Raw genomic sequence first — 23,557 nt, forward strand, 5'->3', positions numbered from 1 at the left:
TCCCTTCCAACCTCTAATGTACTGTGGTGTTGTGATCTATAGCAGAGCATTATATTTTATTCTGTCTGCATCTCCAGATCAAGGCATCTTCCGGGATGGTTTGTTTGTTTTGTGGTGTTTTTATCAGCTCACAGTTAGTCAAGTAGAACCAGTACCTTCTAAATAATCAAATTCACATTGAATGTTCTTCCAAAGTGTCTCTCTCAATTATACATGAAGAGTAAACAGACTTAAAGTGTAAAATAAAATTTGAACAAAAATGTACTCACTTAGAGAAGGTCCATGGAGAATTGCACAGTTGGGACAATGGTATAGATCAATGTCAACAGCATGGTGCTCCTCTACCCCAACACAGCTGGAATAATATTTTGTAAATATTAATGAGAATCTATGCAAGATTTATTTTCAGAATAAGAAATAATTAAATCTTAAGTTTTGACCAGAAAATGCTTAGTCCACAAAATCATAATGAGCTAACAGATTATCTCAACTACTGAGTTGCTACATAAATTTTGAGTAATCATTTATCACTGAACAGAGAATGCCATACAAAAAATAAATAATCAAATGTATTTAAAAATGAGGCCACAATATACACCACTACCCCACGACTCCCCCAAAATCTTTAATCCTAGTTAAGGGAAATAATTTCTGCACAATCATTCATGCAATTTTCCTCATAAAAGCTATGCTTAAAAAAAATCCATTAAGTCTTTGTACTGACAATTTATCGAAGATATCATAGAAAAGTTTTCCTTTCTTTTTCATTTTTCTGTAAAAAGCACGTAACTGACTCCTACTCCCCAAGACATATCAATGAAGAAAACTTCTCTACTCTGAGATCTTTACAGTACTAATATGAGTAAGTTACACAAGAGATCAGACAAATCACTTTGTAAAAGTGCTTGTTTTAAAATAGCAGCAAGTATTTTCAAAAGCACTTGAGAGACGTCATGTTTTCCTGGTGCACGTTTTTCCCAGTAAAAGAGTCAAAGCAGGACTGAAGTTGAAGGTCTTTTTAACAGTCATGACAAAATAGGATAGAATAGAATAGAATAAACCAGGTTGGAAGAGACCTTCAAGATCATCACGTCCAACCCATCAACCAATCCAGCCCACCTAAACAACTAAACCATGGCATTAAGCACCCCATCCTCCTGAACACCTCCAGTGATGGTGACTTCACCACCTCCCTGGGCAGCCCATTCCAATAGGCAATCACTCTCTCTGTATGGAACTTCTTCCTGACATCCAGCCTAAACTTCCCCTGGTGCAGACTGAGACTGTGTCCTCTTGCACCTACCCTGATGCATATCTAAAGAACACGATTTTAAAGTCCAAATGAAGTACATTTTCTTAGAAGTTGAAACACTAGAGGTTAATTAAAGATGTGTTTGTGCACAAAGCTCTCCAGAAAAAAAAATAAAAAATAGTAGTCCTTACTTGCTGGTGGAATCTGAATCCTGGCAGAGCTCTTTCAAAAGTTGACACTTACAAAATTGCTGACTTCGTAATACAGAATCAAGACAGTAACACTGAAAATTTACATCAAATTAGTTATTCAATGCGTTCCTCTAACGCGAGACCTTGAACAGTACTCCATCAGGTAACCTATTTCATATCAAAAGTGTAATGACAGCTTAAACACTGGAGCTTTGAAACGATCCAGCTACATGAAGCCTTTTCCCTAGCAGCCTAGTGCCAAATCTGCTGACACGCTCCAGTAAGTGTCAGAACACGATGCCAAAACAATATACTGAACAGTCTAGCATTCAAAGCACACCAACAAGCAAATCAAATCTGAAACTGAAGAGCATCTCTCATGTAACTATCAATGAAAAGTACACCGTTCTGAATTCCCTGTAAAAGATTCAGCCAGTCCTTCTACTCCATTCACTGCATACCACATGAAGTGTAGAAATTAAATACTTTTTTACATATGCACTATTTTAAAATCTAACTGCAAAACTCAGCTGCCACAGTTCAAAATCCTTGCAATATTTAGTATCTGTTTTAAGACCACAACTACAGGAATTGTTACATGAAAATTCAGCTGACATTTAAACAAAAGGAAGGCTGAAGCAGTCTTTAAAAATGCATGTTCCATTTCCTCCTGCTTGTGTTCTCTCTCTTTTTATAGAATGGATGAGTGACTCATAATCCTATGTATTATGAGAAAACTGTTAGAAACACAAGTACACTCTAAAAGTCCCAAATGAGAAGACTGGGTTTATACATCCTTATGAATTGTATTATTTTAGCTAAATTTCTGATTTTTTAACATCAGATATATTTGTGTAGGGCTATATCTTGATCAAGTTTGCACAATTGTTCACGGAATCTTGGTGCTCCGTGACAAAACTTCACTTACTCTTTCTCTTGGTGCTCATCTGGTACATTCCTCATCACCCCTACAAGATTAGCTTGCTGACTAACAATAAGAACTCTGCATCCAAGTATAGCGAAAATACCGTGAAGCTTTGACAATTGTTCGGTTTGTCATGTTCTGTGTGAGAGTGTTAATTTTATTGTCTCTTAAAGAATGTTACAGATAGCCTGAAAATAAAGCAGAAATTGTTAAATACTGAACACTTTCTCTGACTAGATTTTTGGTCTACTATTTATTTATGCTTTAAACTCAGAACTAACTGGAAGAGCAAAACACTAACTGGGAGATATTTGAAGTGAATCTAGTAGCACGCAGACGCAAAGGGCATATGAGGTGCCAGCACCTGCAAGAATAAGCATTGCCAAGGATGTCACAGAGCACATCAATCACATACTGCACCATTACAGGTCACTTTCCTGAGCTGCCTTCTCCAATACACCCAGATGAGCCTGGCATTAATCATTCTGCTTACTAGCAAGCAATCAACTACTGTGGTAAATGCAACTTCAGACTTCAAGCATCAAAGCAAGGTCACCAAGAGGTAGCAGAGGGCCTGGAAAGCATTAACATACACAAACACAGTAACCCTCACTGATGTTTTCCTGAATGAAATATCATTATTACCCTTCACCTCAAGAACCATTTGGGTTAAATGTCTTCAGTGTGTATTACCCAGTTTCTGAATTGCTCATGTAGGCTGTAGACTAATCCTCAGGAATGATGAAAAGTTCACAGTATTACAAGATAAATAAATAATTATTTATTTAGGGGGAAAAAAAAACTGTAGGAGATGATGCAAAAATATATCTGTAATTCAGCTCATGAAGGCAGAAAGCCTGAACAGACCCAATTTTACTTGACATGGCTCTAGACACAGTAGCAAGGTAGTTAAAAACAGACTCCACAATATCAGTCTCTGAATAGTCAGACTTTAACTTCCCCAAGGTGTCTAGTATCAAGGCAAGATCAGCAAGAAGGAAGTAGTTGAAAGTGCTAAGTTTTTTTCCACATACAAGAACATGCCTTTCCCTAGGAACTGAAGACTGCATGGGATAAGAAGTTAATTTGGCAGATTTTAAGGAATTCTGGCTAGTCAAATCTATTCTTTCCAAGTGGGAAAAGGATATGAAGTGGATAGTATTTACAGGTTAAAACCAGGGAATTACTAAGGATGTCACTCCACAACAAAATAGCTACATCTGCCATTCATTAAGGGACAATATTAAAATGCTGAATTAGGAATAAAAGACAAAGTTACAGCTTAACAATAGTGTTATTATGGGATCATATGTAGTCTATCAAAAGACCAGCTTAAAATGAAGTTCATTTGAATGACAGTCTAACTTCATGTAGTGACCTTCAAAAATAAGAACAAGTGTCTCCCTGTTGTCCGCCCCCACCTCCAAATGCATGCAGTTACACCAGAGGAATAAAACTGACCAAAAGCCACAAAGCCACAGGGGAGAGTGCAAGGAACCACCAGCCACCTTTTTATCTTGCTGTGATTATGTATGGCAACAATTCTGGAATCGCAGTATTAGTAATTTTAGTCTTAAAAGGACTTACTTTGGCAGTTAACTTCTATGCAGTAGACAGAGAACCATACTGCTTAGAAGTAATTACAGAAAAAAAATGCCCAATATAAAACTACATGAGCTTTTGGGTTTGACATTCCAAACCCAAAACTTCAAAACTCAACAACTGATATAAATGTATGCTTTTTAAAAAATAATTTTTAAAACAGATTAATGGTCATCTGTAGCAAATATTCCCCTCTCAGAGCTACTCATTTTCTCCAGAAAAGGAAAGGGGAAAAAAAAAAAGAAAGAATAAAAACCACACATTACACACCACACAACACAGATAGAATGCATGCATGCTGGCCCAACAGCATACACAGTTTTAGTACGTAATCACTCGCACACATTCCACCAAGCAAGTTCTTTAGGGCAGAAAAAAAATCTCAAAATACACCAATTTAATCAGTATAGCATCATCCCACAATGCACACAAGAATCCCAAGAACAACAATGCTACCTAATTTCTCTCTCAAGTAACAGTGCTTTTCACTTTCTCGAAGTGCAGAGGCTAAAGCAAATGAAATCTGTACACAACACCTTGTCAAAGAGCGACCCACTCCACAGATTTTATTCAGAAAACAAGAAACCTAATCAGAAAATTCTGACTAATGGAAAAAAGTTATGTAATGATATAGGGATTTAGTTACAGATACATCCAAACCTACCTACATTTAGGGACACAGCCATGTACTCAACCACCATGGTACTTAATATCTCAGGGGAAACAATATTAATGTACATTATTTGTACACCAGTTCTTCCATTCTGTAATTCCAGTCCAGCCTGAAAATTAGATTATAAGGTTTTATAACTGAACAAACACTTTTTTCCAAGATCTAGACTTTATGTGTAATTAGTTTGATTTGTTTAAATTGTTAGAATGAAGTTGAAAAAAATTGCCATTACTTCTACAAAATACTTTGACAGCTGAGTATTTGGTATAACCAGCATAATCTTACTTCTAATAATCTCTGTTTATTAAAAGATTGTGTGGAAAGCTGGTTTTCTATACAATTATTTCATGTAAATATTATGAATTCAAGTGAGAAAAGTAAAACAACTGTTCAAAGTGCAGTCAAAAGTAGTACATACTCAGGAAATCCAGAGAGTTTTGTATGCAAAAATATACACTGAAGTCAAACCACCTTTTCACTACATTCTAAGACTGTTAAGAAGAGACACACAGTCTAACTTAATTCACAATATCACTGCCCAGCATGGATTACCTGTAACAGTTTTATGAGAACTACTTTTCCTAATGACAATTTCCTGACAAGGCCAAGTTAATATCACTAAAGTATTCCTTACATATTCCTCTGTTCAGTGTCATCTATTAAAGCACAGACCAATTTTCTCCCTCCTTCCTAAGCCAACTGAGATTTTTACTTATTCTTCCCAGAGTGATCACATCAAGCTGCTTTAAAAGAGTATTTACAACTATTTTTTACCCTGTCCTTTTAAAATGGTTGTTTTGCAGAAATGAAGGTCTGAAGGAGCCTAGATGATTTAGTATAGGTTTCAGCAAAATCAGCTGCCTCAAGAAGAATCAGAACAGTAACATTAAAAAAACCACTAGAGCAGACCTCAAAACAAAATAGCATGCTAGTGAAAGCAGAGAGAAAAGGTATTTTAAAAGCAGAAGAGATAGTTGAAGGCCTTCTTTCAGTGTGAAACTGGTAAGATAAACCAAGGTGATACCAGCAAATGAACTAAGTCAGAAGATTTACAGGAAAGAAAAAAAAGTATATCAATATGACCTGAAGAAAGTGGTCTTTATCACTTTAAAACCAGTGATCAGTGTAACCCTACACATATGAAGCGCTCTACTCAAGAAGTCAGAAAGATTCTCTGCTGCAGTTCAGACTCCCATCTTTTTCCATTTATTCTCCCCACATGGCCAGACTGCCACACTAAAGAAAAGGAAAAACAATAGGCCAATCTTACTTCAGGCATTATGTCTTAGAGGAGCTGCAAGTGCTAGAAGCATGTTGAAATAAATGAGAGCTATTCTGTCCTTCCCACAATTTAAGCAGGAAAAAGAATTAACATTTGCTTTCAAGAAATTCTATGGAGTCTCAATTTATCTGACCACAGCCAACATCTATTTTATTTCTGGTTATAATGCAAAGTCTGTAATGGTTTTGTTTTCCTATTAGGTAGCTTGAGCCATACATACACAGAAGAATATACGTATTAGCTACTTGGTTCAAAGAGAGAAGGCATTGGAAGGGGAAGAAAAAAAGAAAGAAATTAAGTGTCTCCCTGTGCACTGACAACAAAAGTTTTATAGCTTTTTAAGGCAGTTTTTCCATAATGTATGTTTATGTCCTTCTCAAGACTCCAAGACAACAGAAGTTTACCTCTTCCCTTCTAGGATGCTGCAGAGCCTAGTAAAAACCCCTAACATATAACTCCCTCTCATTTACACAGTTTGCCTTATTTAAATTCCCAGACAGAGTTATTCTGCTGTAACTGTGCTTACAAATGAGGAAAAGGGGGGAAAAAAATCCCAAACTTACAATCAAGGTAAACGAAATACTTTGAAAGAATACCTTCAAATCACAGAAGGCAGAACTGACACACTGTCTCAATTCAATGAAAATCGAATCAAAACAAAAACAAACCACAAAAGCTTCAAACCATTTAAAACAGCTGCCATAGCTATCTTGAAAGAGACATCTTAACCGAGTGCCTGTGTGTGGCTGTTGTTATACCTGAGAGTAAACTACCAGCCAAAATTGCTACCCTTATTTCCCCAGCAGAACAGGAAGAAACAGGCTAAGCTTTACAACAGAGACAACAAGAGGGTGGAAAAGGGATGTCAACATACAGGTCAATTAAACCTTCACTCATTCAGGAATAAAGCAACTCTGACAACAGCAATCCAGCAAATCAAGGCCACCCTTTTCCTGAAGAAAGATATTTAAAAAAAAAAAAAAAATTAAATAAGCTTTTGTTGTTGCTATATATTGTCTGCATACATTTGCTTCCCTCAACTTTTATACTCTTAGTTTTTTTGTCTTCATCTTCCTCAGCACCAACTTGCACAAAGACTCATGTTAATTACCACTGTCTTTAGTCATCTTAATGAAACATTGCATATCATGTGGTTTTCAGAATTACTGGTGTCTTGAGTCCTTTGACCACAATCCACATGAGTTTCAGTTCCAGTGAAGAGTTTCCTATTAGGTAGTAGCAAGAGCTCTTTGTACAAAGGATAGACATACTAATTACTACTACTTTTTTTTTTTTTTCTTTTCCCTCAGAGAGGACATTAGAAGGGGGAAAAAAGAGAGAGAAACTAACTGCATCACAGACATATGAACAACCTCTGAAAAGAAACGGAGGTTCAATCCAAAATGACAAAAAAAAACCACAAAAACAAACAAAAAACCACAATCATACCTCTTAGGAGGAAAAGGCATGATATAACTTGCATTGATCTAACAGCTTGCAGTAATTGGAAGAGGGAGGTTACTCACTCCCTTACAAGCAAGCATTCCCATTCTCCTTCCCTGCAATGGCACTGGTACTTGCCTGGTTATAAGGCAACCTGTTTCACTTGCTAATCTGACAGAAACCAACCCAGCCAGTTTTTTGCCTGTTTATCAAGCTATCTAAGGCACAGTCAGACAACTGTCAGAGCTAATTCATGAGAGAGTGTGGGACTATATAACCAGGAGAGAGGAGTATGAGAAGTAGCACCACCCTTTTAGTTAACAGAAGTCACTCAAGCCAGTCAGGCCTACAGCTGACTTTCACCGACATTAGTCACTAATACTCAGAACTAATACATAAATTGCCAATAGCTTACCAATCAGATTGCAGGGAGCAATCTGGGGGAAAAACAAAACAAAAACAAACAAAAAACCCCACCATTTAATCATGCACCCTGTATAATATCAAAAATGACATTACAGAGCCCAAGAGATGCAACACATTGGCATCAGATGCTGTAAATAAACCAAGGCTTTTTGAATAGCACAGTATTTAAGATGGTCTTGATAACTGCCTTTATGCATCCCAAGCCTTCTTTGATTAAGTATTCAGTTCTGTCAGTTCCTTGAGACCAGTCATCTGTAGCTCCAGCTACAAAAAGAGCTGAGGCAAGCAGCCGGCAGATGTATGACTTCATGCCACTACCAGGATGGTTTTACCCACAAAACACTGTTTTCAGTAATTCAGTGAAGTACAGCAGTAACTGTAACAGATTTGGAAAAAAAAAAAAAACAAACAAGTAACCCAAACAGTGGGAAAGCTACATTTCTAAACCAAAACAAACATGGCTTTCCATAAAGCAGGACAAGACCACAAGGACAAATTTTCATTTAGACTCCCACCTCTTAGTTGAGAGAGAAATGTGATGAAAACTCTGAGGATATCTACCTGCTCTTAATGAAAGAAATCTCACTTTAAGCCAGCTTTTAGCAAAACAAGACTTCATGTTTGGGGTTTCTCTTCTAGAGACTGAACAGGAACAACTGTTTGGCCTTTGCATACTTATTCACAACAGTTTCTGAATTCCAGAATTACCTATACAAGAGTCTCACAACCCCCCACATATTCTTAATGTAACAAACATCTCTTTAGTATTAGATATCAGGCCAACCTCCTTTTCTAGGTGCTCTGTACTGTATATTAAAAAGCAGTTATAATTAGAGAATTTGTTGGTATGTCTTCAGCAGTTCCATTTCCTTCTCAATAGCTGTAAGTGTTGACTGTTCCTTATCAACAAAGAGCACAGAGTGCAGTGTCCTACAGAGAGTACTAGCTGATTATTTCAGTTGTATACTAAAGATGAGCTGTTTAGAAAGACCAGGTTGCCAAATAAAGATGAGCTGCTAAAAAAGATCATGAAGCATGACAAGTACTATCAGTACTGTCTTATTTTATGCAATGCACAGTCTGTAAAGCTTTTGACGCCCTGAGTAATACTGCCAGTAGACACCATCAGATCTGTCTTGTTCTAAAGCACAGCGATAAAAACAGGTTTGGAGGTGAACGGTAACAAACCCACAATGGCTTCCTAGCCTGAGGGGATTGATTAGGAAGCTAGTGATTGTTTTAAACTGTGCCCCTTCCCTGGAAAATGCCAGCCATGATTTGAAAAACATTACTTTCTGCTAACAACATTAAGCAATACCCTTTTCTGTCTCAAACCTTCTAGCACTAGTTGTAGTAACCAGTATTAGCACAGCTTTAAGACTCTGTTGCTGCAAATTCCTTACTGTATGCCTGATTTGCTGCTTTTAAAGAATGCAGTAACAGCAAAATTGGCTTCAGCCTGCTTTACACACCTTTTAATTGGCTCCTTACACCAAATACAGTTTATCACCCAACTAATTTAAAAATCTCTGAACCAGACTGGTTTTAAAGACCTCCTGGAGCCTTAACACTCACAGTAACATTCAGCCTCTGTAGCTGCATCTGACATGAATCTTTTATTGCCTTCAAAAAATCAACTTATCTTCTAGTTTACCATTTACAGAAATTAAATAAATATACAAACTCCCAACCTTCTCTGCTTCTCCACTGTGTCATCATTCCTCCAGTTTATTTTCCGGACACTGCTGAGAACAGAGGATTTCTGCATCTCCTGACTACAACATAAAACAATACATGATAGATCCTATAGCTTTGAAATAGCTTACTTTTACACAGCAAATAGACTTGCAGTCAACAGCAAGTAGAGACAGATGCTTCATTTTTGAAGAAATCTGAGAGTAAACTGGCTCATCATCTCTAGTCTACCATCCTCATTTCAGACGCAGATGGAATAGCTGATTACATTAACTTCTGTTTAAGCTATGACACAAGCAAACTGTTTCAGATACACAGATAATGAGTTTAAATATCAGATGTTACATTGGCTGGCTAGCAGAGCAGTAAGTAGAATAAGCTCCTTCAATCAACCAGATAATGCCCATAATGTAGAGATCTTTATTGGATTCTCAGATGCTTATAGTGGTCCAGAGGGGTATGCTGGCCAAAACTGCATTCATGCAGTCCACAACATATCCCAAAGTTACTTTTACACATTATTTCATCTAGAGAAATCTGTTCAATCCTCTTCAGATGGCATTAATGAAGCACAGCAATTTTCAGACCACATGGAAACTTCAAATAGTGCAGAACAAAGAGTTTGGGGGTTGAATTACATCAGTACTAAGACTGAATTTTATCTGCATCAGTTATTTTTATTCTGGATATAATTTGACATACAGATTTTAATCTAAAACTGTCAGAAGTTCAGATCCAGGCTACTGAAACCAGTTTTGCTCTGTCATAAGTAATTTAGCATCATCTAAATTATTTGCAAATGCACATCTTTTATTCTTGATTTTACACAAGAAGTTTTACAGGTAATCTGTACTTCACAGTCTGTGTTACTCAGTTCCACAACTTCTAGACAGGGAAAAATATTTTACCCATGTATTACTCTAGTGTACGCCTATATAGCTCTCAAAACGCCTTCTTCATAGTGGGCAAAACAATAACATTTGAGCAAGAACCCTCAGAGATGCATAAGGAAAAGCATGAAGCAGGAAGCAGAGGACCAACTGAAAAAGATCCCCTGGAAATGAGCACAGACTTTTGCCATTCCTGTAAAAATTACAAGAGACATTAAGGTCTACTTACTGTGAGAAACACAAAGTTAATTCTTCAGGAGAAAATGTCTGACTCAGATTTTGCTTAACTGTTTCTATGAGAGAAGACAGTAAATTTGCCAAAGAGCCAACACATCCAAGTGTTTTATTTTGGGTGTCATTACTACAAGAAGTGCTTACATGAAAATGTTTTCATGTAAGTAAATTACATTTTTGCAATTCAAGAGTAAAAGTACACATTATTGCAGGTCTCAGGCTTTGTCTACAATCTGCACCATTAAATGATGGAGGCCACCAGGTGCAATGTACCTCTGCAAGAGAAAGACCTTGTAGTCCTGATGGGCAAGTTGGTTATTACTCAGTAGCACAGCCTCATGGCAAAGGCAACCAACAGCCTCCTGGTCCACACTAAGAAAAGTGTTGTCAAAGGGCCAAGGGTGGTGGGGATCTTCCCCTTCTTTTCAGCACTGGTGATGCCACACTCAGAGTGTCAGGTCCAGTTCTGGGACACACTATAGAAGAGACCTGGAAAAACTGGAGCAAGTCCAGCTAAGTGCCACTAAGACAATTAAAGGACTAAAGCAGATGAGGACAGGCTGAGAGAGCTGTGAACCTTCAGCCTAGAGAAAAAGCACTGGGCAATATTGCTAATGTGTGTAATGTGTATAAAATCCCCCAATGAGAGGGGAAAGCTGAGAGGCTTTCCTCAATAGTGGCCAGCAACAGGACAAAAGACTACACAGATTAAAACATATGAAACCCATCTAAACAGAAGGCAAGGTCAAAAAAAAATTTTTAAAAAAAAAGTATCTGTGTATATGTTTGGGGGTTAAATCAGCTGTCAGAATGGTCAAATATCAGCTTGGACTTATCTTTGAGGTCTTTTCCAACCTTATTGATTCTTTGAGTCTGTATTTTAGGAGTGTTGCCCCGGGATGGTGTGTGGAAAACAGCAGCTAGAGGCTTTCCTGCATAAGGTTGCTGTATGGTCCACAAGCATTTCTCTGGGAATTTTGCTTGTCAGGAACTGACATCACATACTGCAGGGATGCATTCACTTCCATTCTCAGCACACACATGCCAAGCGAGTACGGAATGCCTTGCAGTTCACTCTCAATTACATGATGTAAATGTACTCACTTCATGTAAGTTTAGTTCAGACAAGCAAGATGTTAGGTCAAAATCATCTCACTGATCACCTGACCAGACATCATGAAATACAAAGTGAAAACACTATCCTGAGAGGTATACTAGCAACGTTTGCCCAGGCACAATGGCACATTAGCACAGCTATCTTGCTTTTGGTACTCTTCCTAGACCACTCCATATGAAACTTTTGAAGCTCAGATACACTCATCAGTACCTCTGAAAGTTGTACATGAAGCTGCAGTGCATCATTTCACTCTGGTTTGCTCTTGACACTGAGTTTTGCCAAGTCAACAGCATGATGTAATACTTTGGTGGAAAGATGCAAATATTTTTGTTATTGAAATAAAACTAAGTATCTGTACCTTAGGCAAGCCAACTGGAAGCTTTACAAGTACTACTGGATAATACATCATAGCAATTTCTTTGGGTGCTGTCCGTTTAACCAAACTGACCTTTGGTTATTGGCCCTCAGATATCAATATCCCAAAAGGAAAGTATCAGTCTGTTCAGAAAATACTGCCTGTTAAGTGGTAGGAATGACAGATCAGATCAATCCTGCATCTTCAACATCAAAGACTTCACTTCTCCAAAATCCACCTTTGCTTGCATTTATTTTCATGAATAGTGCTTTAAGAGAATAAAGTATTAATGTAAATGGGATGAACCCAATTATATTTATGAAATTAAGTTCCCAGGCTAGGTGCCATGCCAGGTGACAGTTTCAAATGAAAACAAATAGACTTCATACCACAACATATTAAAAATTTAGAACAGTCTTCCTCACTCCAGTTGGCTTTTAAGACAGAATGATGGGAGGAGGGGGTTTTAAAAAGGCTTTCTTACTTTCATGGCAAACATCAGCATTTACACCTGCTTGGGCAACAACAAACTCAGTAACTTCAAAAAGAAAGACAACTTCTAAAGTCTACTTTAGTTAATGCTGAAGTAATGGACAAAACAGGATTAAATATTAATTGCATTCAAAAGAAGAATTGACCTGAGGAGATGTAACTAGCCACATAAATCCACATTACCACCATATAGCAGACCTCTCAAGACTATTCATGCTTCATAGATTGTTACTTCTACATGTTCATGAGCCAATGTTATAATACATTGGAAAGGACTGACAAATGACAAACAGCTTTTTGAATAAAACCTGTGTATTTCACTGGAATCTCTCTCCTACATTCCAAAGCAAGCAATTGCAGTGCTGTTAATTGAATTTTCATACTTCAGCAATGAGACAAATGCAAAACTCGAGGATGTTTGTTTTTAAGCATGCATTTTGTACCTATGAAAGTCTTTACTGATTACTTACAGTTGGTTGAGACAATGGTATTTTATTTTAAATTGATGCAGGGAAAGTACAAATATTTACATGAAGAGTTTGAGTTCATCTTCAACTTATGCAACCTCATGTAAACAGAAAAGAGACGTTGTATTGCATGATCTTCCAAAGATGATACAGAAAGCACACAGAAAGCTGCAGTGAGCATAAGAAATCTGCTAATGAATATGAAAACTGTCCACAAACAACAAAGCTAGAAACCACAACTGAAGAATGAAAACAAAATTAATGTGATTTTGCCCACTGACAGTTAAAGTGATACTCCACTGTAAGGCTTAATCCATTTTATAGCCATTGTGTAAGCCACAAAAGTCAGCATTATACACAAATCAAGTTTAAAATAAAAAGAATATATTTCACACTCTACACTGTAGCACCTAGCAGATATATACTGAAATTAAGTGTAGCAAGCAGCAGCTCCTCACCCAGATTTCTCTTACCTCTGTAGTTTGTAGACACAGAAATCAAAAAACATTTTAATTCTTCAGTCAAATCAAGCAAGTATTAAATATAACAAAAGGAAAGGAAGACACTGAGTGCTATGTAAGTATGTAATCACAACATTGTGGAATATAAAATCATTGTAACTTATCTAGCTATTAAAAATTCACTATTGGCCAGTTAAATTACACATAAAGACTTCCAGTGCCTTCATTTGCATGGTCCAGGATGGCTAAAGAGAAAAAAAATTATTCCAAAAACACTGATATAGATCAGCTATAGCATTAAAAAAAACCAAACAATTAAAGATAGTGCTTAAATCACTAATTCTGAACCTTTATATCTATTAATTAACATTTAAGAGGCAAAAATTCATTTGTACTTTAAAAATCAGAACTAACAACATTTAAAAACTGTGTTTAAATTCACCACAATCTTCTTGTTCTAATTAAGAAAGCTGAATCATGGACCCTTTAGTTCTCCTCCACATCTTTATTGGACTATTTTTTCTCTTGTCCTAGTTGTTATGTCAGAAAGTATATCCTAAAACATCTACTATGTTTCATTCTAGAACATAGGCCACACCTTGAGTACTGTGTCCAGTTCCTGAGTTCAGGAAAGCTGTTGACTTGCTGGAACGTGCCCAGAGAAGGGCAACAAAGCTGACGGGGGGTTTGGATCACGAGCCCTTTGAGGAGAGGCTGAGGGAGTCCAGGTTGCTTAGCCTGGAGAAGAGGAGGCTCAGGAGAGACCTCATTGCTCTCTACAACTACCTGAATGGACGTTGTAGCCAGGTGTAGCAGTTTGGGATGGATGACCCCTGCTTCTGCCACATAAGACACACCTCCGGTATCCTGAGGGTCCACCCCAGTGGGTGGACACAGGAAGCTCCGTATTTCATCCCATAATGTCCTGCTCCATATAAATATAGCTGCAAAGTCCCTCACCGCTCCTACAGAGATGGTGCCTATCTGGTAATGGAGGGGGAATCATCTCGAGGTCTCCTGGGGCCTGGCGGAGAATGGGGAAGGGCAATCTCAGATCTGGCCAGCTGAGATTAGCCTAGCAGTGGAAGGGGAGGGGGCGGAATAAAGATCTCTGGGGGTTTTGGGTGTATTCCCAGGTGGGGAGAGGGGAGTGTTGGGGTGCGTCTGGGTATTCTGTGGGATCACTTTTGTCACTGTGCTTGTGGCTCTTTTTAAATGGAAAAGCAGTGAATATTTTACACTTTCCACCACTTCTGCAATCCGTTTGTCTGAGTCTCATTTTTCCTGCCCGTGGTGGGAGGGAAGGAAGGAAGGATCAGCCCTTCAACCCACCACACCAGGTGGGGGTTGGTCTCTTCTCCCAGGCAACCACTAACAGAACAAGAGGACACAGTCTCAAACTACAACAGAGGAGGTTTAGGCTGGATGCTAGGAAGAAGTTCTTCACAGAAAGAATGATTGGCCATTGGAATGGGCTGCCCAGGGAGGTGGTGGAGTCACCATCACTGGAAGTGTTTAAAGAGACGGGATGAGGCACTTGGTGCCATGGTTTTGTTGATTAGATGGTGTTGGGCAATAGGTTGGACTTGATGGTCTCAAAGGTCTTTTCCAACCTGGTTAATTCCATTCTAACATCAAATGAAAACAATTATAAAATTACAGATGTAAAAGGAAAGAAATGCTAACTTTGAATAAAACCAGTTTTTCAAGAAAACCATAAAGAAAAGACTCTTACATGTAATTCTACATGTTATTAGAGATTCAAAAATTGAATAAATTTGAATACTTACTACTCCACAGTGCTTATTATGGCAGAATACATCTATTTTAATATATATTAATAAGTCTTCCCACTTCACAGATGGGAACTCAAAGGAGAAAAAACTCATAGCTCAAATGAAGAATATAAAAGGACTGGAAATAGACACCAAATTACACAAGTGTTAGTCTGGTATCATTATTATTATTAGCTTCTCAGTTTTGGTTAAACTGTTTCAGCTTTTGTATTGTTAGAAAAAAGATGAAGTCACTTGAAATCACTAAATCCTTTGGCAGAGCACACACAGCTCATTTGACTTAAACTGAAGTTTCCATCTTACCTCTGAGGAAATAAGGCTAAACCAAAGGAAAGTATGGTTAACAAACACAGTAACTTTCCCTTGAAGACTACAACACTTCCCTAACACAGCCAGTTGCTACAGAAAGAGTTTAAGGCCTAATACTACATAAGTCAGAAAGTCTGCTCTAGAGCTTATCGTGCCAGACTAAAGATCCAGTGATGAGACAAATATTTGTCAATTCAGTTCAGGTACCTGAATATTTATAATTTTAAGGTCTTAATGTTCTGTAAACAGAAGGCCTGCACCAGAAGCCCTGCACCAGCCTCTCTTTACTGTCTTCATGTTTCTTGACACAAGCATCATCATACCTTGTCCTCCGAGACCCTTTAAGACAGACACAGAGGCTTTTCCTGTCTCTGCAAACAGATGATGCTCTGGGGGTGTACCACTGCAGCTGCCCTGGAAATGCCCTGCTTGCTATGGCCCCCACCAGATGAGCAGACGGGTGACGGTCAAGGCCATCAGATGGAAGCAGAACCACGTAAGGTGGCCAAGAGACAAACCCAAGGTTCCACAAAACTAGATGAGCCATTGAACCTGAAATGGTCAGTGAGGAAGAAAAAGGGCAACTTCCCTGTCTTTTGCCACCCACTATCATCTCACCCGGCAACACAATCATCACCAGTTTTGCAACAGTCTGGGACTCATGCTAGCCCTTGATGAGCTTGTTCAGCTCAGTAACCCAACAAAAAGCTAGCCCAGCAAAAGAATGGGTTTTGTCAGTTTTCTGAGCAGAGTTGATTTACCAAACAATCAGACAAGCACTGAACCAGCAAAAGAGAAATTATAGCAGCATGCAACCAGGAGTGGGATAGCCTCTTTCAGCCTCAAAGAGCTGGAAAAGCCCATTGTGCAGAGCCTCATGTAAAAAGCTCTAAAACAAAGAGCAAATTAAGGAAAAATGATCACTCTAGCACGTGAATCTCCATCTTTTCTTAAGGAGAAAGCCTACCTTCAGAGTATATACCAGTGCATTAAGAGGGATCTACACCACCTAACAGCTGCAAGAGGGAACCTTGATTTTGAAATTGAGATCAGATTACAGAGTGGTTGTGAAATTTTGTTTCTTCAGAGACTGAATGAAGACATGCTCAAATCTATATGGTATCAGGAAAACTATGTTCTACATGAGCTTAGCTCACGCAGATGTAATTCTGGCACTGATTTATTTTCTTTTCCATTTGAGAACAAAGCCTCAAAGCATCTGAAATTTAAATAATTGTCCTCAAAAGGTACATGAAGCATCTTTCTTTACAAATTATGTTATTAAATGTTTTTTAATGATGACAAAGCTGTAAAAAAAAAACCAGCAAACACTTACTGGCAAGGTTCTGTATGTCATCAATGAACTGCTCTAGGAAAGGGGGAAAAAAGTTAATTCTTTCAAGAAGGCTACAGAGAATACAGAATTAATCCTGAGAACAAGAGCTCTCAATTCAAAAACAATTCCATATAATTGTAATCAATTTGACTTTGCTTTGAAATTGATATACATATGAACGCAACATACAGATTAGTGTGTTATTGCCCTCTAAATCGGCTCAAATGAAATGCTGATTCCTATAAACATAAAAACCAATACAAGAAAAAAGATTTATGGACTCTAAATTTAAGTTTGCTTTGCACAAAACCTCAAAGATGCAAGCAGAGCAAAGCTGGATGGGCTGTTTTCTTTCTTTCTCCTCCTTGAGGGGGAGACAGTAAATTTGACACCACTAGAATTTTTAAGGAAAATTACTGATTTTTAACAACAAAAAAAAGGATGTTTTCCCTTCTTATTCACCACTGCTTAAAGAATAAAAAATTTAATTTGTTTCAAAAAAATCTTTAACAGAAAAAGAGAAAAAAAAGCTACATAGAAAATGCCACAGGAGCACCTGCATTTTTACTTCTCAGCTTGCCTGAATGACTTCTCCATGATCCTTACTACAATCAGTACAGTACCAGTGCAGCTTTATAAACAGCCTTAAAAAGATAACACTACAAGGATAACACTACAATCATTCACTCCTGAAGCATTACAGACATTATACTGTGCAGATAAAAACTGAATTATATGCTTAAATTTAAATTTGTTCCAACCTGTCTGAAATCTAATCTACAAGTGACATCTATGCAATGCATATAAATCTAGCTGCGTACAAGTATTGTGGACAGAAAAAAGGACAAAAAATTCAAAGCTGACAACAGAATCTCTCCAAACTCCACAAACCTAGTCCAAGATCAGAGCTAACTGAAAGATCAGTTTAAGGGGGGGGGAAGAAAAGAAAGATTGGAAGATATTTTGTAAGTTAAATACATGACAGTAAAACACACAAGCAAGAGTCTACAGTATGTAGTTAACCTAATAACTGAGGTAGAGCATAAAAAAAAAACCAAAGGGATGCAGAGACAGAATGAGAAGCATTATTCTGTGATACACATCACTTGAAGATGAAGCCAAGAACTTAAATAGGTATCAAGAGCTGCTGAACAGAATCAAGAAGTTGAACATTTTCCTGCTGCTTTCTAGTTGGAATATATGCCACGCAGAAAAGCAGCCTAATGTGACATTTTTATTTCAAGATGATAAAAAGACCAGGAAAATACAGAAATAGTCCAGAATATAAATGGATTTGCCCATGTGAAAGATTTGAAAGTTTGTCAACATCTAAGTCTCTGCCAACTTTCCACTCTTGCAAGCCATTCAGAGAAGTGATGAAGCCTACAACATGACACAGACACATGCATTTTGCTCTTTTGTTCAGCATGAGGTAATTACACAAGATTGTGGTCAGATGCTAGGTCCACTCAAGAGTAACTACAAACCAGAATGTAGGTTTGCAACCTTGTGTGGCGCATCAAAATGTGTTTTCCTAAAAATATTTGCCAGAAGCAATAAAATGCACATTTGGTAATACTAATGTATTGATAACAGTAAATGAAAATATAGTCGATTTGAAGACAGGGAGTGCAAGAACACTACTCAGAAAACGTATTGCACAAAATTTAAAGGCACTACTAGTACCAATCTGTCATAACAGACTTTGTACTGCCTCCAGCGTATTACTAAGGCACTCTCTTCGCTATACACAGGAAGACAGCAGAGTCCATAATCCAATAAAACAAGCTAGGTATCATGCTAGCAGATCACAGCCATAAGAATAGGCTTATATGTTTCTTAACATGAAGTCACATCAATCCCATTCAACAGGCTGGAAAATAAGTAAACAAATAGATTGAAGAAAGCACGAAACCGAAAAGTTCACCAGAAAATTCAAGATTTGAGAGTGCCTTCCTCACCCACCCCACCCCCCACCTCCCCTCCAAACTATGTAACAGTCTTCGGATACTCTTAGAACAAGAAAAAAGGCACTCCCAGAGCAGACCACAGCTGAGAAAGGACAACGGTCTCCCACAGTCCCGTCCATTCGTCACGAGACTACGAGAGCATGCAGCTAAATCCCAGAGCAACGTGGCTGCTGCCAGCTCCTGCTGGCTTGCTTACTTTCCACACTTAGGTTTCAGACTATCAAAACAGTTCAGTGCTAGCAGGGTTTTTCTAACAATTGCATGACAGAGCTCAAGCATGAGAGCCATTGTGGATCTTCACGCGGATCAAAATCTAAGAAAGCTACGAAGTCGTCTGTCCCATCTCTGTGATCTCTCATCTCTATGATCTCTGTATCAGTCAGTACTTTTCTCATGAGAATTTCAGAAATTAGTTTACTTGTACCCCAAGGAATATTAGTGCACTAGACTAGCATTTAAACTAAGCCTGCACGTAAGCAGAGAACTTCCCAGAGAGCCTGAAAATGCAACACAGAAATGCAGAAAAACGTTTGCAAGAATGAGAACCTGTAACAACACAAAGACTTTCAGACAATGTCTGTACCTTTACTACAAGCAGTGATCAAGTTTTGACGAACTCGCATCAAGCTATTGTAATCCCAAAAAGCTGGTGTGCGTCTAGATTCAAACAACAGTACTGGCAAGAGGAGTAGTAGTAGTCTAGTTTAAAATACTAAGGAGGTGGGTTTTTTAAAGGTACAACAATTCTGCTTTGCCAGTTTTTACAGTTTACAAAGCCCTTTTCATAGTTTCTGTCATAGTTTCTGTCATACTGTGGTTTGAGTGGAAGGAGACCCATATACAGCGAACAAATCAACTCAGCTTATGTACAAGTCAGCATATGAAATACTGAAAGCCTTCCTTTCATCCTAAAACGTGGCAAGAAAACATCCCATGTGTAATAATTGCTGTTAAGTAACACCTAGATAGGCAACCTACTTTTACCCAGCATTTTTCTTTCGCCACTGAGAGGGGAAAAGAACAAATAAATAAACCCCCAAAACACACAACCACCGTTTCTCTGCTGCTAGTGCCGAAAGCAAGAGATGAAAGGCAAACGCGGCCGGACCGCCAGCGCGCTGCCGCCCGACCCCTCTCGCCGACGGGCAGCCCTCTCCGACGCACCGCTTTGTTCAGCGACCGCCTGCGCTAGCGAGGGGAAAGCCTCGGTACAGTGCAAAGCCCCGGCACAGTCATAGCTGGGTCCAGGAAACTTGGGGGCTCACGGGCCCGCGGCCCTGAGGGTGGCCGGCTCGGCTCCACTGGGCTCGGCCCCGCCGCCCGGCGCCGGCAGAGGGCGAGGCGGCCGTCTCGCCAGGAGCCTGTTTTTGTTACACGGGGGGTATTTAAATGTCCTACTGTCAATCACAAGGCACTTCCTACACTGCCGCCAGCTCCCTGGCCCGCACGCCGGCGCCGGGGTTCCCCACATAATGGGGGTGGACACTCATAGCCCCACAGCCCCAGCCCGGCCGAACCGCTTGAGCCGCGGGCCCCCAACTTGCTCCTTTGTTTAACTGCCCGTGAATCCCCACTACCACCTCCTCCTCCCGCTCGCATCCCAGGGGCTGCCGCCAGGCCTTTATTATTCACACGCTCGGCTCGCAAAAACACACGCGAGTCGGCGGCGTCCGCTCGGGACCGCACTGAAAACGTCAAAGCGGCGAGAGGAAAACGGCGACCCTCCTCCGCGCCCCCTCTCGCAGCCCTCTGCCAGCCACCCACCCCAAACAAAACGCAAGGGACCTAAGAGCCTGGGGCCCCCGGGAGAGAGCCCCGGCACCCGGCCCGGTGCCCCCTCCGTACTTCTCCGCTAAGAGGCCGCCCTGTCCCGGGAGAGAGAGACTGACTCCCCAGGGGAGCGGGGGCGACACGCTGCCTTCCCCAAGCTGGCTCAACTTTAGGGTGGCGCCGGCCCCACTAGCGAAGTCACCGGCCAGGGAGCCCCCACATCTGTTGCTGTTTCATAACCGGCCTCCCCGCGCCGGGCCGCCTCGCCCTCCCCGCCGGTCCCCACGCAAACAAGGACCCATGTGCCCAGGGACGGCAGCCCTCGCCGGCACTAGCCGCTGCCACCGCCACGGGGGGGAGCCGGAGCGGACAAGAGCTCGTCCCCCACCGTGCCACTGCTGCGCAGCCATTGTCCCCCCAGCCGTTACCGGGCGGGGTGGGGGGAAGGTGTGGGGGGGAGGTGACTGCCACCGCCTGTACCCGGTGGTCGGCCGATCCGACGGTGTCCTTCCCCGAATCGCGCGGCTCCTGGCGCTTACCTGCCGTGGAACCAGTCCTTGCAGATGTCGCACTCGATCATGAAGCGGCTCACGTCGTAGGGCTCCCGGCACACGCAGTACACGGGGGTCGCGGCGGCTGCCGCCGCTCCGGCCATCTTTAAAGAACTCACTGACTGAGGCGCCCGCCCGCTCCCCCCCTCCTCCTTCCTCCGCCGCGGCCGGCGGCACCAATAACAACAGCGCGCGTGCCAGGCCCACACGCCGCGCGCGCCCCGCCGCCGGCAGGCAGGCACGGGCAGGCGGCGCGGGAGCGAGCGAACAACAGCGCACGGGAACGCGCGCACGTGCGTCACCCGGCCCCCGCGGAGGCGGGAGGAGGAGGGAGGAACCGCCCCCACCCCACCCCCGCCCTCCCCGCGCGGCGATCGGCACTGCTGCGCCTGCGCCCCGAGGAAGCCCCGCGCCCTACCCCGCCCCGGCCTGGTCGTCTCGCGGGGCGGCCGGAACTGAGCGTGCGTGATGGTGGGGGGAGAGGACTCCCATTGGGCGTGGGTAGGGGAGCGCACGTGCGGCCGCCCGCCCCACCCCCCGGGAGGCGGGGCGCGGGGAGGCACGCGCTGGCCCTGCCCTCCCTTTCCCCACGAGCAGTGTCACGCGGGGAGGGGGGAGGGGCAGGGTGCCGCGAGGACACGGGCAGAGAGAAGGCGGGCCGCGGCGCGCGTCGGCTCCCCCTTATGTAACCGCGGCGGCGGAAGCGGCCGAGCAGCGCCGAAGGTGCCCGAAGGCTGGACTTTGTTGTCGGGTCGCGGTCGCCTGCGCAGGCGCAAGGGTGACCCTTGCCGACTTTGCTGGGGCTGTTCTGGCATAGGGCGGGCTCTCAGCTCGGCCTTTGCTCCCGCGGGGTCAGTGCGCGGCGACGGTTGGTTCGCCCTGGTCCCTCCTGAGCAGGGACTTCCCACAGCCAGCATCGTCCCTGGCGAGGGACGAGCCGTCAGGGAGCGGCAGAACGGCCTGGAAAGAGGCCAGCACCGATGTCTGCCAGACGCCCCTTTGCGGGTAGCGCTGCTAAGGAGCCGGTAGAGTTTGGTCGGAACTCGTGTCGTGGAGCGTCGGTGCTGCCCCCTCCTGCCCCCTCCTGCCCCCCAGGGCCGGGTCGGCCAACTCTGCTCAGAGCCTGGCGGCCGGCGGGAGCAGCCGGACCACGCTTGTTTCCGACCGTGGGACCCGCACAGGCTTGCCCAAGGAGGGCTTCTCCCTTGGTGTTACGTTAATTTTCTTATGTAGATTCAAAAGTATCTGGCACAGAAAGTCGGTGAAGTGGCGTTCGTTTCCTCCCTTTCTTGAAGAACGTGATTTCCCAATGCATCAGAGCTCTGAGTTCCACGTGTTGAACGCGACAGTGGGCATCCAGCAGCGCTTTTTACTGGAGGGACCTCAGGGCACAGGCGCATTCGATTTTATTAAGTCTAGACAGGCCAGTGCTAAGCTGGGGTCTGCAACTGGTGTATTTTTTTGTCAAGCTCTCAGCATCTGTTTGCATCACTGCTCGATTTCATGTGCTCATTATATGTCATAAAGGGGGGGGAAAAAAAGGTAGAGTTTCAAATTGAAATTGGATTGTTGTTTTTTTTTTTCTCCTGGCAGCGTGAGGCTCAAGGATCTGAGTATACCTGTCTTGTATAAGGGAATGAGAGAGTCGTGACCTGCATGCTGAATGTCCCAACTCAAAAGTGAAACAGTAAATACATGGGAAGTGCACTTTACATAGCTGTAATAGACTAGGCATGTGTGCAGTGTTACAATTTTGCATGCCATGCTCTTAACCACCAGTAGCAACAACAACAAAAAAACCCATACACTACACTTGTTTGGCAGGGGGAAGCTCAGAAGTAAATGTTTCCTTTCCAGGCTGTTATTCTGAAGCCAGCTAATGTTAACATTTATATAAGACAGCAACATGAGATGATGATTTGGCAGCAAAGTGGACAGCAAAGAAATGTAAAACAAATAAATGCAACACACAGGCTATGTGACTGAAAGGAGAATGACATAAAGAAATACAGGAAATGTAAAGAATGTCCTCTAGAAATACGGGATTCATAGACCAAATCCTGACCTATTTAGAAAGTGCAGTTCTGACCTGCTGGATGGTGGGAGTGGGTGTTTCAATACTCTTGTTTTCCAACACATTCTAGTATTTCAGCAACTCAGATTGTGACCACAGACCTATCAGTTCTCTAAAATGACAATGTTAAGTTTAATAGGGGTTAAAAAAACCAAAACACCAAACACCTGAAGGCAACAAATTCTAATTTCATGGTGTCTGAAAATAATATATACTAAGAAGCTTTCTCATGAAAAATACCCTTTT

At 41.6% G+C, this 23,557-nt stretch overlaps 1 protein-coding gene across 1 annotated transcript in view; it reads right to left on the minus strand.

The window, feature by feature from the left end:
* The window catches only part of KDM7A (lysine demethylase 7A), a 54,372-nt gene extending 32,910 nt beyond the window's left edge, over window positions 1–21,462 (minus strand). The window contains exons 1-2 of the mRNA XM_054167797.1: window positions 21,226–21,462; window positions 270–355 (exon numbers count right to left, since the gene is read on the minus strand). Coding sequence (XP_054023772.1) covers window positions 270–355; window positions 21,226–21,341 — 202 coding nt within the window. The 5' untranslated portion in view covers window positions 21,342–21,462. The remainder of the gene's footprint in view (window positions 1–269; window positions 356–21,225) is intronic.
* Window positions 21,463–23,557: the final 2,095 nt, after the last annotated feature.

The sequence above is a fragment of the Dryobates pubescens genome, chromosome 15 (assembly GCF_014839835.1).
Source record: "Dryobates pubescens isolate bDryPub1 chromosome 15, bDryPub1.pri, whole genome shotgun sequence".
In the NCBI taxonomy this organism is placed as follows: domain Eukaryota; kingdom Metazoa; phylum Chordata; class Aves; order Piciformes; family Picidae; genus Dryobates; species Dryobates pubescens.